The sequence below is a fragment of the Ascaphus truei genome, chromosome 3 (assembly GCF_040206685.1).
Source record: "Ascaphus truei isolate aAscTru1 chromosome 3, aAscTru1.hap1, whole genome shotgun sequence".
Taxonomy (NCBI): Eukaryota; Metazoa; Chordata; class Amphibia; order Anura; family Ascaphidae; genus Ascaphus; species Ascaphus truei.
The window spans coordinates 8,503,031-8,521,271 of record NC_134485.1 but is presented as its reverse complement, the minus strand read 5'-3'; the positions used below and the strand labels follow the sequence as shown (position 1 = coordinate 8,521,271).

Genomic DNA, 18,241 nt, shown 5'->3' with positions numbered 1-18,241 from the left:
GCGATCCATGCCGCGACCCATGAACAAAAAGTCCACCGACGCAAGTGCCGACTATGTCAATCATCGGTTCCTGTCTCATCGAGCCCAAGAATGATTAGACTTCACGGTTGTTCAGCGAGTTTGTATCCAGCTGGTTACCTTTTCAACAATCCTGGGTTGTGTATAGTATTGATTAGGCAATTACAAGGGTTTTTATTTTTTTTAAACTTTTTATTTAATAAGGTTTCATATACATACATTTCTATTCTAAAGGAATAATTATAAAATATATACAAACAAATTGTTGTACAGAATATATATTACATAAAAATATCAATACATATAGTATTGAATATTTAATCTTCGATACACAATATTCGATTAATACAACTTTTTTTTTTTTTTTTTACAAGGGTTTTTATGTGAACAAAGGAAAACCGGTGCCTTACAAGTCCAATGGAGCGAAAATGGAAGTCGATTGGATGAGAAATACTGTCCCAATATTACAGATCATAAAGTATCATGTGGTCTGATGTGGCTCCCGCCGTGCGTTCAGCTATATGAGGAAAAAACATATAGCTGAACGCACGGCGGGAGCCACATCAGACCACATGGTACTTTATGATCTGTAATATTGGGACAGTATTTCTCATCGATTGGACTTCCATTTTCACTCCATTGGACTTGTAAGGCGCCCGTTTTCCTTTGTTCACATCTTGTCATCTGATTTGTACAAATCAGTATTTCACCAGGCAGCCTAGCCCACTAATTAAGGGGTATTCTTAATGAGGTTTATTATTTGCAATTTGTAGCGCTGATTATACACCGTCTTTTTTCTTTGTTACAAGGGTTTTTATGATACTGGTTTTATAATGTTCACATTATCTGTGTATTTTAAAAAATTGGTTCATTTTATTTGCTTATTTAAGATTTGTCATTGTTTTTTTGTTATTTATCATACTTGAGTATTTTTTTTTGGAAGTATTTTTCAGCGCTTACACTTTTTCTCCTCGTTTGTTCATTCATATTAGCAATTTTGTTTATGCTGTTTTTTTCCCAATAGTTTTTCACATTCTCTTGGGCTCGATGAGACAGGAGCCAATAGGGATTCACGGAGCCAGCGCTTGCGCCAGTGGATGTTTTGCTCACGGGTGGCAGGCGCGTGACGTCATCACTGTGGTGGATTTGTGTGCGGATTTTTACTCTTGCATTACAAAAACACACAGAACCCCTACAAGCTCATATTGAACCCCCAAAATAACATTACACCTGGATAAAGTGCGGTCACGCAAAATGCGTAGGTGCGTTTAGTATCCTTTGGAATCCGGGATGCAATAAATATATATTTTTATTGGAGTCCCCTCTTCTGGCATCGTGATGTACTCCAGATTCTAACTTAACAAGCCTGGACTTCTTTCGGGTGCAGCACCTTGGAATATCAGGGTTCTTCATGAGGACGCACATCGGACACCCTGGTACTGTTTGGTTGGACTTTTCTACGCCCCAAATTTTCAGTCTACCAATATTGGATGATGTTTATTACGCTGCACTGTTAGCCTGCGCTCTTGGGGGGGCCCCGCTGTACCCCTGGTATGCTGCGGCCGACAGGGGGGGGGGAGATTGACACAAACCGGGACCCAGTGGTTGCTGGCGTCCACTCAAAGCAGTTACCGCCGGGCCCAGCTCTCACCTGCTGCAGGTTTCTCTCCCTCCCACACTGTCCCACACCGGAACTGCTTTGTGCGGCTGCCGACCCGCCAGTCACCACCAGGTCCGGCCTGAGCCCATACGGTGTATTTTTATTATGTATTGGGGAGGGTGGTGTATGTATTGGGGGGTGGGGGGGTGGAATTGTGTATTGTGGTGTATTTTTATGTATTGGTGAGGGGGTGTATTTATTATGTATTGGGAGGGGGGTGTATTTTTATGTATTGGGGAGGGGTGTATTTATTAAGTATTGGGGAGGGGGGTAATTATGTATTGGGGAGGGGGTGTATTTATTATGTATTAGGGAGGGGGGTATTGTGTATTGGGAAGGGGGGTGTATTTATTATGTATTAGGGAGGGGGGTATTTATTATGTATTGGGAGGGTGGGTGTATTTTTTATTATGTATTGGTAGGAGGGAAGAGATGATGAGATGGGGGAGAGATGAGGGTATCAGGGAGAGGATGGGGAGGGAGAAAAAAAAATTACAGTCCGTATTAATATTAATGGGGCCCTGAAGTTTTTTTGCCCGGGGGCCCGCGTATTTCTAGCTATGCCACTGTTTGGGAGCCATCGGTAAGGACTGAAATAGGCGCTATTCTTCATTTACCTGTGTATACTTATTACACCTCACCAAGGATATTCCAGACATTATGTAGTTTATAGCTTTATCTTAACAGCCAATGAGTCTGAGCATCATACCTTATTGGACTTTATTATAAAATATTTTTCGATATACATTTTCCAACCTAGCCAAAATATTGATAGTCAAAACATTAGCATGCCCGTCCCCCAAAGAAATGTGACCCATATTTTTAGCAAAAAAATAATAATCACATGATCTATAATTTAAGGGAGCCAGAAACATGAAAGAAGGGATGCAGAGACGCTTCCAAAAAAGAAATCCCTAAACTACTCACGTAATCTTCTTGCAGCTTGCAAGGGAGCAGAACAAAATATCCTTCTCCTCATGCCACTTGCACCTGCAGATAGACAAGAAGGTCTGTTTGACTCTACAGCGCATTTTCACAAACGCAAATGCCAGGAGAAAGAAATCTGAATGATAAAATGAAATATAGACAGTGTATGCACTGCAGGTTAGAGTACTTATGGTTACCTAGTATTTCTCGCGTAATCCCACTCAGAGACCTCAAATAAACTGCACACTCTTGTTCTTGAAGGCTCCTCCCGAAGCTTGTCTTTATAAAGTTTTACAATGAGATCTTCTACATTCAGCAATTTAAATTTATTTTCCATCCCTGCATTTAACGAATACAGCAGTTACTACTTTTTACATATATTAAAAAAAATAAATAACGTAAATCACAAAATCAATCCTGTTTGCATTAACTGAAAGAAACATTTGACAATTTGAGGGCACTCTGGACGTAGCTTCTATGTCTCGGGGTCTTGCACTCAATGGGACCACATGGCACAGTGGTCACATGATCAGGAGTGCCGGTGGGACTTCGGTACCTCCAGCACTCAAAAAGGTTAAATCTATTTCCCCTTCTGACTTATTTTTTTATTTTAAATGTTATACAATATGGTCTTACCTGCTTTGTCAGCTAGCCACTTCAGACACCATTTAATTCTGTATAAATCATCTGACTTAAAGAAAAACACGTTATTAATATCTTGGTAATATAATGCTACCCAATCATATGCATCACAAGGACAGATTGTGACATGTTAAATGTACGGCACGTTTCCGGACAATTATAGTTTCGCATTTGCTCATATCAGACCCTAAAAAGTCTAATGTGCATGGCTACGGCTGCGGTCCCAGTGCACGCGCGCCGGGGGGGAGGGGGGGGGAGGTGCGGCGCGTGCACAGCGCTGCACCCGCACACGCGGTCCTGGGAGGGAGAAGTTGCGACGGGAGGGGGCGTGGTGGGGGGTGGCCATGATCTCACGCGGCGATTTCGCCCTCATTGGCTAAACCGCCGCCGGGGGCGTGGCCACGGCTCCGTCGCAAGTCACACACACAATTTTTGTGTGTGTGGGGAATCTTGCAGTACAGCGTGGCTGCTGAATGTGCGCAGACTGGGGGGCCGGTGCTTGTGCGCTCAGCGGCAGTCACTGGGACCGCAGCCTAAGGCCGAAGTTATAGTGCCGGCGACGGGCTAGCGAAAGTTGTAATTCTCTTTCTGGCGACGTCGCAGGCGACCAGGTCTTTGGTTGGTTCAGAGGCTGTCACGTGGCGACAGCCTCTGAAAAATCAAATTTGACCGGCATCAAAAATTTGCGCCCGCCAGCGTCACGCCGCGCTTACTATAAGTGCTTGCGACGGCGTCAATGCATTTGTTTTCGAGCGACGTGACGTCGCCGCCACTATAAGCGCAGGCTAACACTGTAGCTTTTGCTTCATAAAAAGAGCAAGCAGAAAAACCCCAGTTTTTGTTTTACTTGGACATAAAGTAAAGCTATGAAAATACAAACTGGCTGCTCTGGGCTGGGCTTCTGGTTATCATAGATTATGATAGACTAGCAATGGTCACATAAGCCAATGACCGGGGATGTCGTAAATGTGACTGCCTAATATACTCCATCTTGTCTAAATAAACAGGCTCCATTTCAACGTGTTGCTGCAAATCCTGTACTTGCAGTGTGAAGCAGGTTCTCACGGGAAACAAGGAAGAAAACAGAAGTGAAGTCTTCAACATAGTACACGTATTGAAATTGTGCAACCTAATTTGGAGTTGTGGTTGATGACCCATCAAGCAATCTGATTGGAGGGGAAATGGGCAAAGAGCTGGATTTTATACACGGGAATGCATTTGAAGTAGTGTAATATACTTTTGTTCCAACTGTCACAGCCTTGAGATACGATCATTCATATCGGATGTTAGAGGTATAAAGCAGACAGCATCCTAGCATACTGCCATTACATGGTCTTTATATTTACCATACGTATTTTGTTTCTATGCCCACATACCTAGATTATTTTATTCTAATAAATTTATTGAAGACACCAGATGGATTGAAGGTTTGTGTATATGATACAAACCTCCACCCCACAAAAACAACACTAAACCTCTTTTCTACTAGAATAACCATTGTACTGCATTTTTGGGTCCTTGCCACAGCAGAGTAATAAAATAGAATCGTTGCATAACTTCTTACTATGGTTAATCAGACCGATTGTAATTTCCCCAAAATGATGTTGCACGGAATCTCCTTGGAGGTTCCATTACATAGGATAACAACAGTTCCCTTTGTTGCTGAACAAAGTAGCTACAGAGAAGCACTTGGGGGCATAGCCCCAATACCATGGGGGCTATCCTGTGACAGTCTCATGTCACCGGAACACAGTTATCGCCTGGCAGATGGACATGCATGGGATTTGAAAAGCAGCACCACCTCCCATATAATAAATGGGGAACTCCAAACACTTAATTGTGGAAAGCTGGGAGGTAATCAAGGCAACGCCATAAGAGAAACTTTAAGCTGGCAGAAAAATGTAAGCTATGCTGACAGCTTCAAGTGTTGCCAATTAAAACCAATTTAATATTCTCCTTACAGTGATGTTTTAAAAGTAAATATAATTTAGCTTGGGATATCTTTCAAACAAGTCTACAATGTCCAGTTCACAACTCAGAAGTGTATGTTATTTTGCAAGGCCAGGCTTTGAGGATGCAATAAAACATGCAAAAAACCTTGCAGTATACAGGTGGCCACGTCCCAGGAGCTGGACAGACAAAGCCACAGAGTTCACGAAACAGGTTATGGTAGTCACTATTTGTAAGCTCAAAGCCAGAAATGGGGATCTGATGGGTTGCAGTACCTAAAGGGGGATGGCGGGAAAAAAATAAAATTAAACGTTAGAGCCGTTCTCAAAGGAATCAACAGAGCAAAAGCACGCTTAAAATAATTCTTAATGCTTTGTGCAGAGCAACTCAATACGCAGGCACATTACATTATTCATCATAAAAACCATGGTTACTCATCAACATAATTGCGTCACATCAGATTATAAACAAAATATCGTACTTGCAGCTTGGCACTGAAAGCGAAACCCACGTGGTATCTCTCCTGTGGAAACCAATACATGCCAACAAATTAGTTGAGTTACATAAACGCTTTCTTTGCCATCACGTGAATACTAATTTACTCTACCAGCTCTAATAGTTTTACACTGGACTATATTAATTAAAAGATACAGAGCAATTTAGATGAATGCACCTTTCACAAGAAAGGCATTGCAGTTCCTCATGCAGCTGTAAAATATCCCTTTCTTTTGTATTTAAGTTGCAGCTTATTTTTATGTAGAGTTACATATGGCATGATGAATCGTTTTTCTTTACATAACTTTGATGTTCCATTTTACCGTGATTTTTTTTTTAATATTGTGCTCTATGGATGTAAAAATATTTGTGTAGGCCTTTTAAGATCAGCCACTAATGTGCTTTATAACACTGCTTTTTAGCATAACTGACATTATGAAACAAGGTTTCAAAATGGTGTTAAGCAGGAGAGTTATTTCCCTATTTTTCAGCTCTTATATTTGCCACGATGTAGAGATGCATCTTAAGCAGAATAGCTGCTGTAAGATGTGCTCACTCCTTAAACGTGAGGATATTGTAAGCAGCCATTAAACCAAAATAGCCCTAAAAAACGTGCGTTTACATTTGAGAGAAATTTGTATAAATTTACGAAGCTTGGATAAAAAATACAATACATATCAATCCGATAATACACATTTTACCAATAAAAAAAAATACAATAAAATAAAAAATGAAGTGTACAGCAAATTGAGCTCTACCTGCAAATATAAAGTTCTAGTTTTATGTATTGTCATCATTATAAAAAAAAGTGCCAGCAACAAAAAAACCTGTCATGACACAAATACCGTGGAAACAGGCAAAACTTTGTTCCATCCTAACCAGAACACCAATACATTTTAAAATAAAATGTATATTTCTGGTTTAGATTAATTGCATCATATTTCACTTTACTTTTAGTTTCCTGTATATGATTTACTGATTCTCTTGTAGGCACAAATAGGAGGCTGCCATAATGCGAACAGGTAAGCTTATTATGCTTTGTCAAAAACATGCAACAACTAAAACCTCAATTTAGATTATTAGAGGAAATGTATAATCAAAACGCAGTATTCATGAGTCTGGTTAGGTTAGAGCGTGCTAATCCTATTTGTTTTCAGAAACAAAAACAGAGTATATTGATGGAGAATACTATTTTGCAAAGACGGGAGAGGACGCCTACCAGGATCTATGAAGTGATGGAAACTGCCCATTAGTCCATCATGCAGAGAATATCGGACACAAGCAATCTCACAGGGAAGAAACCGCTGGTCACAGTGACTGGGTAATTCCCCATGGCTGAGTATGTGTAAGAAGTAAAACACACTTTCAGCCGATCCTGCAAAGAGAGAAAAGTAAATTATACCACATTTATATAAAAAAATATAGGAGTTTAAGTAAATAATTACAAATGTCAAGTAAACGATTTTACGATCCCTCGCTGCTAGATTCTGAACGAAAGTAATAGTCCTGAAACTTGTGTTTAAAGGACTAAAAACGGTTTCTACAATCTTTATTTTCGAAATAGCAATAGTCTGTCTATGCTGTAAAGTGACTGGATAAAAAGAAAGGAAGATGTGTCAGCATCTCCCCGTCAAAAAGCGGTTTCAGGATGTAGTACTGTACAAGGCTTTGGTCCTGCTGCGTCCAGCGGCGCACGAGGCCGCGGACCACCAGCCCCTTTCCTCTAGTGTGGAGGTCCCCGCTGGCTCCTTACTACTTGGCTGACTGCGTGCTGTGACGCGTCAGCCGGCCGATGCTGCAAGCTCTTAGTGATTCGCAGCTCTGACGCGTCACGTGGTGCGGCAGTCAGCCAATGAGGGAAGGAGGGGAGGGAAGGATCTACGGATGGGAGGCGGCTTGGGAGGGGAGCAGGGAAGGAGCTGCGGGGGAAACGTGTGTGAGTGTATGTGTTGTGTGTGGGGGTGGACGGCACCACGATCTCAGACCTGGCTCCCTACAGACCGCATATCGCGGTCAATTGCCTGTCAGCGTGCCGCCTGTCTGCAGTGCGGGTGCGCTGACTGAGGGAGCGGGGCCTTAGCCTTAGAAGAGTTTAGAAATGTTGACACTGCCATTGCAATGAACATACTTGATCAATCTTGCTAGCCAATGTTACTTAGAACAAAGTGCAACACAGACTAATTTCCTGTTTAAGGAAAAGTGTTTGCACAAGATGACACTGCACAAAATGTATTGAGACTTCTGGTCTGCTCAAGACCAAAAATGTATAGTCCCATACAGAAAGGGCAGAGGATATCTCCAGTAATTTAGTTGTGCCCAGAAATGCATCACAAATTCAGGCAGTCTTGACAATACAGTGCATTCTCTCATTTCTTACCCACTGGCCTTCAGTGGAAACAAAAGATGCTGGGCATCAATAATATCAGGGGGGGGGGTGTTTGCAAGATAGGAGTCTAGGATACTTCCTGAACCCAGTTGGCAGATCAACATTAAATGACTAAAAACGATATCTCCCACGGCGGAGAAAGCAGGCGGAGGGAGGAGAGGCTCCTGGAAACAGGCAGGGTGGTAATCACAGCCCATGAATGAGCTCTGTTCCAGAGGACACCGTGGGCCACAAACCTAACACGAATTCAAGTCTTTCCCTCCATGCTGGCAGGTCACAGAACCACTTATTAGTGGAGCGGAAAAAAGGGGTTGGGTGTCTACAAAAGATCAGGTGGTTTCCTACCTCCATCTGGGGAGTATCTGATCTCGTGTCATGCTCGGACAGAGGAACTGAGAGAAATGAATTTATTTTTACCACATCTCCTGGGAAAAATAAAGTAACTTGAGAGCCGACATTGGGGGTTGCAACAGGTTCACCCTGTTGAAAGAATAGGTTTACTACTACCTACAACTTCAGCAGCTTCAATGTTTAATGTACTTGTGTATAAATTGCTTGGCGGGCCGTTGTCCTACTGCTCCCTACATCCGGTTTAAATAGCTAAACCTAAACTAAACAATGCCAAAAGAAAACAAGGATAATAAAAACATTTCAATATTACAAACATTTTTTATTGAGAATCAATGGTGATTTCTGAACTTCATTTCAGTTAACAGTGTCTCAATATTAGGATTGATTTTCGCGATTTATAAAATAGAAGTAAATACAGGAATACCCCGCATTAACGTACGCAATGGGTCCAGAGCATGTGTGTAAAGCGAAAAAATGTACTTAAAGTGAAGCACTACCTTTTTTCCACTTATCGATGCATGTACTGTACTGTAATCGTCCTATACGAGCATAACTGATGTAAATAACGCATTTGTAAGAGGCTCTATAGTCTCCCCGCTTACACACAGCTTCGGTACAGGTAGGGAGCCGGTATTGCTGTTCAGGACGTGCTGACAGGCGCATGCGCAAGCTGCCGTTTGCCTATTGGGCGATATGTCCTTACTCGCAAGTGTACTTAAACCGGGGTATGCCTGTATACAATTCCAGCCCTCCTCCCAAAGTTGTGCGATTTCTACATTTCAAACCTAAATCCAATAACAAAGGAGTCATTTCGTTGCATCTTTGGATGAAAACATGATTCAAGTCTGCTAACCGCGTCAAGGTAAGCTCGAATAATAAAAAAAAGGTATCTATATTGAATTAATACAATTTCCTATGGCCCTATAGGAAAAAAGTCTTAGTTTGGATTGGAAAGGGAGCGCTCCAGTCAGTGACACATCATGTAAATAAAAAACATAAAAAACAATGATTGTGCAGCGTGTTAATTCAAATGTTGGTCTGATGTAGTTCTTGGCTCTTGGGGCAATTCTACTTACAGCAATAAAGAATATTTAAAGCCTGTATCTGACTTAGTCAGAAGTTGTGTAGATTGTTGGTATTGTTGTTATCAATTGTTCCCCAGACTTTTCTCCCACCGTTTGGGCTTTTCCGGTGGGAGAAAAGTCTGGGGAACAATTGATAACAACAATACCAACAATCTACACAACTTCTGACTAAGTCAGATACAGGCTTTAAATATTCTTTATTGCTGTAAGTAGAATTGCCCCAAGAGCCAAGAACTACATCAGACCAACATTTGAATTAACACGCTGCACAATCATTGTTTTTTTATGTTTTTTATTTACATGATGTGTCACTGACTGGAGCGCTCCCTTTCCAATCCAAACTAAGACTTCTATCGTGGGAAATCTTAGCACATTTCCAGGAGAGGTTGAGAAGTATCCGGTTGGGTAATCACTTCATGGTTATTATATCTTGTTTTATCACTATTAATATTTAAGGAAACGGTGGCGCCAGCGCAAATCATTTAAATACTTCGTGCCTATAGGAAAAAAACAAGGACAGTCATGCTGGGATAATATGGATTAACATTGGAATAAATGGATCAAATATAAAAGTAAAGTTTGGGAGAAGCATCTCTGCCCTGGAGAGCGTGGTACAATTTAATCATTGCATTGCTGATACATTTAATACAAGCCGATTTACATTAAATTAAAACCGGAGTACAAAGTTATTTAAAGAAACAAAAGCATATCTCATATACACACACACGTACGTTTGCTTAAGCCGCGCTTACAGTGCCGGCGACACGACGTCGCCCGAAACAAATGCATTGTCGCCGCGTCAATGTAATCGTAAATGTATAGTAAGCGCGACGGCGATAAAGCGACACGATTTTTCGGAATACGGGAATATTTGATTTTTCAGGGGCTGTCGCTCATGTGACAGCCCCTAAACCAATCAATGCCCGGGTTGCCCGCGACGCCGCAGCAAACCAAAATACAACTTTCGCTAGCGGCAATGGGTGACGTCACGCGTCGCCGTCACTATAGGCGCGGCCTTAGATTGACAAACAGGTGACATGCGATTGTGCCTAATATTTGATGTATCCAGGACAAATATTTTAAAAATAAATAAAATAAAACATAGCTCAAGCTGTTGTACGAAATGTCCTCCGTTTTCACACATCTATATATTTGAAGGTTTAATTTATTATATATTTAATCATATGTTGTGTTAAATGCTTTTTTTTGCCAAGAATATTTTTAAAACGTTAATGCTGCGAAATGCTTAAACTGAAATAGAATACAAGTATACATTTTAAATATAAAAACCGCGCTCCTTTAACCATGTGGGTGCCTGAAGATGTAGCCACTAAGTACTGGGCACTCCGGGGGCTCAATGACATCGTAGCCATGTCATGGCCTTTTACCGCTTGTTTACCCGGGTACGCAGGGAAACACAAGAGGGGGGCTCCTCTTCCATTTCCGGATTAAACCACGCCAAGGTTATGTGATCGCAATGTGGCAGAGCGGCGGTGGCACCCTGGTACTAGCAACCCTTTAGGTGCCCAAAGGGTTAAGAGATGGATAACACACAATTTTACTTTCTACAACAGAGTTGCAATAACAATAAAACACAAGACTTTACCTTGATTTCGCTTAGATGATGCATCAAGTTGAACAACGGCCTTTTCTGTCAATGTTGGCACCAGAGCAGCTTTCCCCTGCACCTTCAATAAATAAGGTAAATCTCAAAATTAATTCCATCCAGTCAAGATTCCTACAAACGTAAGATGAGTTATTACATTGCTATAAAACTGAAAACAAATACGCTTGTAAATTTGGATGAGTACGATACATTTCCTGTACTGAAAATGGGTTAATGGGGAACTAACCTATTCTTAAAAAAAAAAAAAAAAAAAAAAAGAGAGAGAGGAGAATTTAGCTAATTATGATCCTTTCCCACCTTCCTCTGACCAAACACTTGATCCGGGTGACTATTCTTAGAAGTTGATGGTTCAGGGTCACTATTCTTCCACAGACGTGCCATCTCTGCATATTTCTCTTTTTCTTCAGGACTCAGTAACTGAAATGTAAAGCCACCAAACAGATCACACTGGCCACCAAACAGATCACACTGGCCACCAAACAGATCACACTGGCATGCCTGAAGGGACTGCTGTCCTCCCAGAACTTTGCATGCGCTCTTTAAACTTACCAACCGTTAGTACTTCTATTACAATAGAATAGAAAAGCCTTATTTCTGTCTACTCTAGGAGCCAGCACATAAAACACAGACAAAGCTCAGTTTTAGCACATTCAGTGAAAATCATACACGGTACAGTGCCTAAATATATATGTATAAATATCTATTAAGTAAAATGGTCTTTTAGTTTGACATTTTTGGCCAAAATTGTTGTAAGCCCCTGAGCCAACGTCACGGCAGACCACAATTCAGGGGTCCCTATCGCTAATATAAATTCTTAATAACCTGTGTAATAACAGGAAGAATGATTTATAGTAAATCTGTCAATATTAGTTGCAAAGTTCTAAGTCTTATTGAAGCCTTTAGAACTTTGCAACTAATATTGACAGATTTACTATAAATCATTCTTCCTGTTATTACACAGGTTATTAAGAATTTATATTAGCGTTAGGGACCCCTGAATTGTGGTCTGCCGTCACGTGACGTTGGCTCAGGGGCTTACAACAATTTTGGCCAAAAATGTCAAACTAAAAGACCATTTTACTTAATAGATATTTATACATATATATTTAGGCACTGTACCGTGTATGATTTTCACTGAATGTGCTAAAACTGAGCTTTGTCTGTGTTTTATGTGCTGTCTTTGGTTTTAAATATATATTGCCATGCTCAGTAGCACTCCTCTGTGACATTCATATGCTTATATATATGTTGTGGTTATTTTGGGGGTTCAATAGGAGCTTGTTAGGTGTCCAGTATATTTTACTCTAGGAGCCAACATGCTATCATGCTCTATTTTCTGGGGTGGACAGAAGGGCGGGGGAGGGGAAGAGTAGAGAGAAATAAAGCCATACCGTATATTTACCAAAACCACCTGCACGGTTTCCTCCTGCAATTCGACAAAGACCCTCTCTAACATTAGAACACACGAAGGCCGTGATTATAACGGTGACGCCGGAACAATCATATGCAGATCAATGAAGGCGCACACAGTGCGCGCAACCACAGCGACCGATTTTGAAAAAGATTTCCAGAATTGTTTTCCCTGCGCAGCGGCCGCGTCACGTGAGCGGTTCAGCCAACGGGGGCCAACCACTCACGTGACGTCACGCATCCCAATGTCTCCAGCCGGCAGCGCATGTTTTGTGCGCGCGCACACCACTTGAGTGACGTCCTGCGGTCGCACTGCCGGCTCTACTATAAACGAAGCCTAATATAGGGGCTCCCAACAGGTCACATTTTAAGGCTATTTCTACATCAGCACAGGTAGCAAAATCAGTTGCTCAGTCAAAGAGCCTGCTTCAGCACAGGTGGCACAATCACGGATTGAGCCACCAGTGCTGAATCAGGGATATCTTAAAAGCTTCAGCTGTTGGGAGGGTTTTGAGGACTGGACTTGAGAACCCGGCACTAATGTAAAGAAATGCTTTGCTAGTGTCCAATAATATGAAATACTTGGGAATCAGACATGCAGAAACCAGCGTTTAGTAACCAGGAGGATGGGGGTGATTGTGTGTGTGGGGGGCAAAGAGAGGAAGAGAGAACGCTTCCGTCAAATCACTTCCCACCCAGCACTTGGGCTGCGATTATACCCGATTTGGCAATGCGTGCATCCATTTGGCAATGCGTGCATCCTCGAGACGTCACTAGGGTGATGCACACGCCGTAAACCTGCACTGCAGGTAGGTGGCAAACGGAGGAGAGGCCGTGAACGGTTCGCCCTCATTGGCTGAACCGCTCACGGGGTAGGGGTCAGGGGGTACATTTTAGGCTCCTGGGAGTAGTTCATCCCGCTTTACTGTGATACTCTTGTCAAACGCAGTAATTTCTTATGGTTCCTAGTTAAAACGCAGTAATAACCCAGCACAATGTTTTAGTAAAGCAACATTATCGAATAGTACTGTACCATTAGATAATGTTGCTCAACAAGATTGGCCCATAGCACCACAAGACCCCCACAGAATGATGTGTATACCAAGAGGTTGAATTACAACCAAATGACTAACATTAGGGATTTTATTATTGCAAATGCGCTATCGTCGTCGGGTAAATACAACCTAAAAATGTAATATGTGCTAAAGTGGATATTTGAAGTGTTCAATATTTTAATGCGCAGCAGGCTTTTTTTTTAAAAACATTATGCTGGGCTGTTTCCGCCTCCTTTTATAGATTAACCACTACGTGGGAAGTTGAGGAATCTGTCACCGGGACCTGCACCAAGTCACCCACAGCACCTCCTCTTCCTTTTATTGTCACCCAGCATCTCACAGCCTTCTATACAATATCACCCATTGATATTGTAATCCCATTTGGATTTTATATTTTGGACTTTGTTTATTTTGTATTTCATTGGGTTCCTCATTTTTTTCTACATTTAAAACTTGTGTGTTAAAATGTATGGGTGGTTGTCAAGGGAATCCTCACTGGATATAAATACATCAAATAATATGGGATTTGATGGGGGATAGGGGAGAATACAGAATAAATCACAACCCCCCCCCCCCCCCCCATCTCGTTAGCCTGGCTACATAGAAGTCCAAAAGGTGTAGTATCAGTCCCTACAAATGTATGATGTCTCATTAACAGTTCATTCAACCTACAGACGTAGCAAATATTATTCGCGCGGGCACGTTGCGGTGAGCAGCACTGAACAAGTGTTAAGGGGGCAGGGATAATGAATGATCGAATCTACTGCAGAGAACCAGCGGGTCAATAACGCAGGCTACATCTCCAGAAACTATTTCACCTTAAAAAAAAAAAAAAAAAAAAAAATTGTGTTTGGTTTTTTTAAATAAAAAAAAAAAAAAAAAAAAATGGTCTCCTGGAACCTGTGTTTCGCGGCGCTCTCTGCCCCGCAACCAGCCACAGGGTGTCAGATTCTGCTTCACCCACACGAAATCATGGTCAGATCAGGCGCGCTGTAACCGGCTATAGCGGTGACTCACAGGTTAAGACTGGCTGGACTGGGGGGGGGGGGGGAGCGGAACTGGCCGGACTGGGGGGGGGGGGGAGCGGGACTGGCCGGACTGGGGGGGGGGGGGAGCGGGACTGGCCGGACTGGGGGGGGGGGGGGGGGAGCGGGACTGGCCGGACTGGGGGGGGGGGGGGGAGCGGGACTGGCCGGACTGGGGGGGGGGGGGGAGCGGGACTGGCCGGACTGGGGGGGGGGGGGGGGAGCGGGACTGGCCGGACTGGGGGGGGGGGAGCGGGACTGGCCGGACTGGGGGGGGGGGGGAGCGGGACTGGCCGGACTGGGGGGGGGGGAGCGGGACTGGCCGGACTGGGGGGGGGAGGGGAGCGGGACTGGCCGGACTGGGGGGGGAGGAGCGGGACTGGCCGGACTGGGGGGGGGGGGGGGGAGCGGGACTGGCCGGACTGGGGGGGGGGGAGCGGGACTGGCCGGACTGGGGGGGGGGGGAGCGGGAATGGCCGGACTGGGGGGGGGGGGGGGGCGGGACTGGCGGGACTGGGGGGGGGGGGGAGCGGGACTGGCCGGACTGGGGGGGGGGGGGGGAGCGGGACTGGCCGGACTGGGGGGGGGGGCAGGACTGGCCGGACTGGGGGGGGAGCGGGACTGGCCGGACTGGGGGGGGGGGAGCGGGACTGGCCGGACTGGGGGGGGGGGGGGGAGCGGGAATGGCCGGACTAGGGGGGGGGGGAGCCGGACTGGCCGGACTGGGGGGGGAGCCGGACTGGCCGGACTGGGGGGGGGGGGGGGGAGCCGGACTGGCCGGACTGGGGGGGGGGGGGGGGGAGCAGGACTGGCCGGACTGGGGGGGGGGGGGAGCAGGACTGGCCGGACTGGGGGGGGGGAGCGGGACTGGCCGGACTGGGGGGGGGGAGCGGGACTGGCCGGACTGGGGGGGGGGGAGCGGGACTGCCGGACTGGGGGGGGGGGGGAGCGGGACTGGGGGGGGGGAGCGGGACTGGGGGGGGGGGAGCGGGACTGGCCGGACTGGGGGGGGGGGAGCGGGACTGGCCGGACTGGGGGGGGGGGGGGGAGCGGGACTGGCCGGACTGGGGGGGGGGGGGGAGCCGGACTGGCCGGACTGGGGGGGGGGGGGGGAGCCGGACTGGCCGGACTGGGGGGGGGGGGGGGAGCAGGACTGGCCGGACTGGGGGGGGGGGGGAGCAGGACTGGCCGGACTGGGGGGGGGGAGCGGGACTGGCCGGACTGGGGGGGGGGGAGCGGGACTGGCCGGACTGGGGGGGGGGGAGCGGGACTGGCCGGACTGGGGGGGGGGGGGAGCGGGACTGGGGGGGGGGAGCGGGACTGGGGGGGGGGGAGCGGGACTGGCCGGACTGGGGGGGGGGGAGCGGGACTGGCCGGACTGGGGGGGGGGGGGGAGCGGGACTGGCCGGACTGGGGGGGGGGGGGGAGCGGGACTGGCCGGACTGGGGGGGGGGGGAGCGGGACTGGCCGGACTGGGGGGGGGGGGGAGCGGGACTGGCCGGACTGGGGGGGGGGGGAGCGGGACTGGCCGGACTGGGGGGGGGGAGCGGGACTGGCCGGACTGGGGGGGGAGGCGAGTGGGACTGGCCGGACTGGGGGGGGGGGGAGGGGGCTTGATAGCACAGCGCACGCCGAGCCGTGCGCTGTGGCGGTGACTGGAACCGCAGCCTTAGCGCTCAGCCCCACCCTGGACTTGGTCTTAAGGCCATGCTAAGTGCACGACCGTCAAGGCTCCGCGCGAGGATCTCGCGCCGGTCGGGCAGGGGCTCAGCGCGGGCACCTCGTTCCGGTTAGGCCGGGGCTCTACACCGGTCACCTCGCGCCGGTAATCCAGGACTCCGCGCGAACACCTCGCGCCGGTCAGGCGGGGGCTACGCGCGAGCACCTCGCGCAGTTGGACTTACCGCCCACTCCTCGGAGCAGTGAGGCACCGCGTCCCGCAGCCCTTTCACGGGCAGCCCGCGGCGCCGCAGCTCCGGCATCATCTCCATCACGAAGAAGACGTAGGCGTTGCGAGGAGGCCGCTTGTTCGGCATGTCTGCGAGAGAGGAGCGGGCGACGCCACGGAGCGAGAGAGGAACGGTGGCGCCTGGAGGTGGCGGGTAAACCGAAAGAGGGCTGCCCGCGCGCTCCGCGCAGAGAGATAGGCACGTGAGGCATTGCGCAACATGCGTGCAGCACGTGGCTGACACGTCAGAGCTAGGCGGGAACATGCAGGGGTGAGTGACGTCACAGGTTTCAAAGCGCCCCAGCTATACCATGCTTTTTGCTTTTAATTTAGGCCAGGTCCATAGTGGCTTCGCCCGTGCGCAGCCGTGACGTTTTTTGGCCATGGTACACGCACCGTCCGTGGGCGTTCCTAGGGGCGTGCCTGTGACGTCAGGGAGCTGGTTCGCCCTCAGTTTGAACTGATTTCTTGCGCAACACGCGCCCCGTCCGCGCCCGCACGCCTCATGGACACGAACTCAGTCTGTTTGCTCAGCGCGCGGATGCCTCCGCACAGTCTGCGGTACCGTGGCCCCAGCCTAAGGGCTCGTCCAGGGTGGCGCTGAGCGGGCGCGCACGCTAGATACGTTGCGACAATGCACGTGCTCAGCCGCTTGCGAGCGACCAAATTTGAATTTGCCGCTCGCAAGCGCGTCACGTGAGTGGTTCGCCCAATGAGGGCGAACCGGCTCCGTTACGTAGAAGCCGCGCTCCCACACGCGTGCGCACCTAGCCGGCCAGGAAAAGCTCGACCGGGCGGGGCGCATGGCTGGAGCGCTAGCGCGCCTCTACCCACCCTGGACGAGGCCTAAGGCTGTGGCCAGGGTGTGCTGAGAATGCAGGCGCTCATGCGCGGCGGCGCAAGCAAGCGGTAAATTCATGCTCAGGCGCTCCCTCACTGCCACCCTGGTCGAGGCCTAATAAGGGGTGGGCAGATTTCTGTGCTTCAGCACAGGAGGCTCCCGTAGTTTGGGGCCTTATTAAGTGTCTTCTCCGAGCTCAGGTCCCTATTCTGCTTGGGATCAGTCACACATGGAGCTCAGGTCCCTATACTGCCTGGGATCAGTCACACAGGGAGCTCAGGTCCCTATACTGCCTGGGATCAGTCACACAGGGAGCTCAGGTCCCTATACTGCCTGGGATCAGTCACACAGGGAGCTCAGGTCCCTATACTGCCTGGGATCAGTCACACAGGGAGCTCAGGTCCCTATCCTGCCTGGGATCAGTCACACAGGGAGCTCAGGTCCCTACACTGCCTGGGATCAGTCACACATGGAGCTCAGGTCCCTATACTGCCTGGGATCAGTCACACAGGGAGCTCAGGTCCCTATACTGCCTGGGATCAGTCACACAGGGAGCTCAGGTCCCTATACTGCCTGGGATCAATCACACATGGAGCTCAGGTCCCTATACTGCCTGGGATCAGTCACAAAGGGAGCTCAGGTCCCTATACTGCCTGGGATCAGACACAGGGAGCTCAGGTCCCTATACTGCCTGGGATCAGTCACACAGGGAGCTCAGGTCCCTATACTGCCTAGGATCAGTCACACAGGGAGCTCAGGTCCCTATCCTGCCTGGGATCAGTCACACAGGGAGCTCAGGTCCCTATCCTGTCTGGGATCAG

At 47.6% G+C, this 18,241-nt stretch overlaps 1 protein-coding gene across 2 annotated transcripts in view; it reads right to left on the bottom strand.

Annotated features, from left to right (window-relative positions):
* MAEL (maelstrom spermatogenic transposon silencer) overlaps positions 1-16,806 on the bottom strand; it is a 40,852-nt gene extending 24,046 nt beyond the window's left edge. Inside the window, exons 1-9 of one of the 2 annotated variants that reach the window (XM_075593598.1) lie at positions 16,536-16,803; positions 11,439-11,558; positions 11,121-11,202; positions 6,912-7,067; positions 5,679-5,720; positions 5,345-5,472; positions 3,242-3,296; positions 2,803-2,944; positions 2,606-2,668 (exon numbers count right to left, since the gene is read on the bottom strand). In XM_075593598.1, the coding sequence (XP_075449713.1) occupies positions 2,606-2,668; positions 2,803-2,944; positions 3,242-3,296; positions 5,345-5,472; positions 5,679-5,720; positions 6,912-7,067; positions 11,121-11,202; positions 11,439-11,558; positions 16,536-16,667 (920 nt within the window). In that variant the 5' untranslated portion in view covers positions 16,668-16,803. Of the gene's footprint in view, positions 1-2,605; positions 2,669-2,802; positions 2,945-3,241; positions 3,297-5,344; positions 5,473-5,678; positions 5,721-6,911; positions 7,068-11,120; positions 11,203-11,438; positions 11,559-16,535 lie in introns of both variants that reach the window. The other variant, XM_075593599.1, reaches the window with a different exon arrangement.
* Between the last annotated feature and the right edge of the window lie 1,435 nt (positions 16,807-18,241).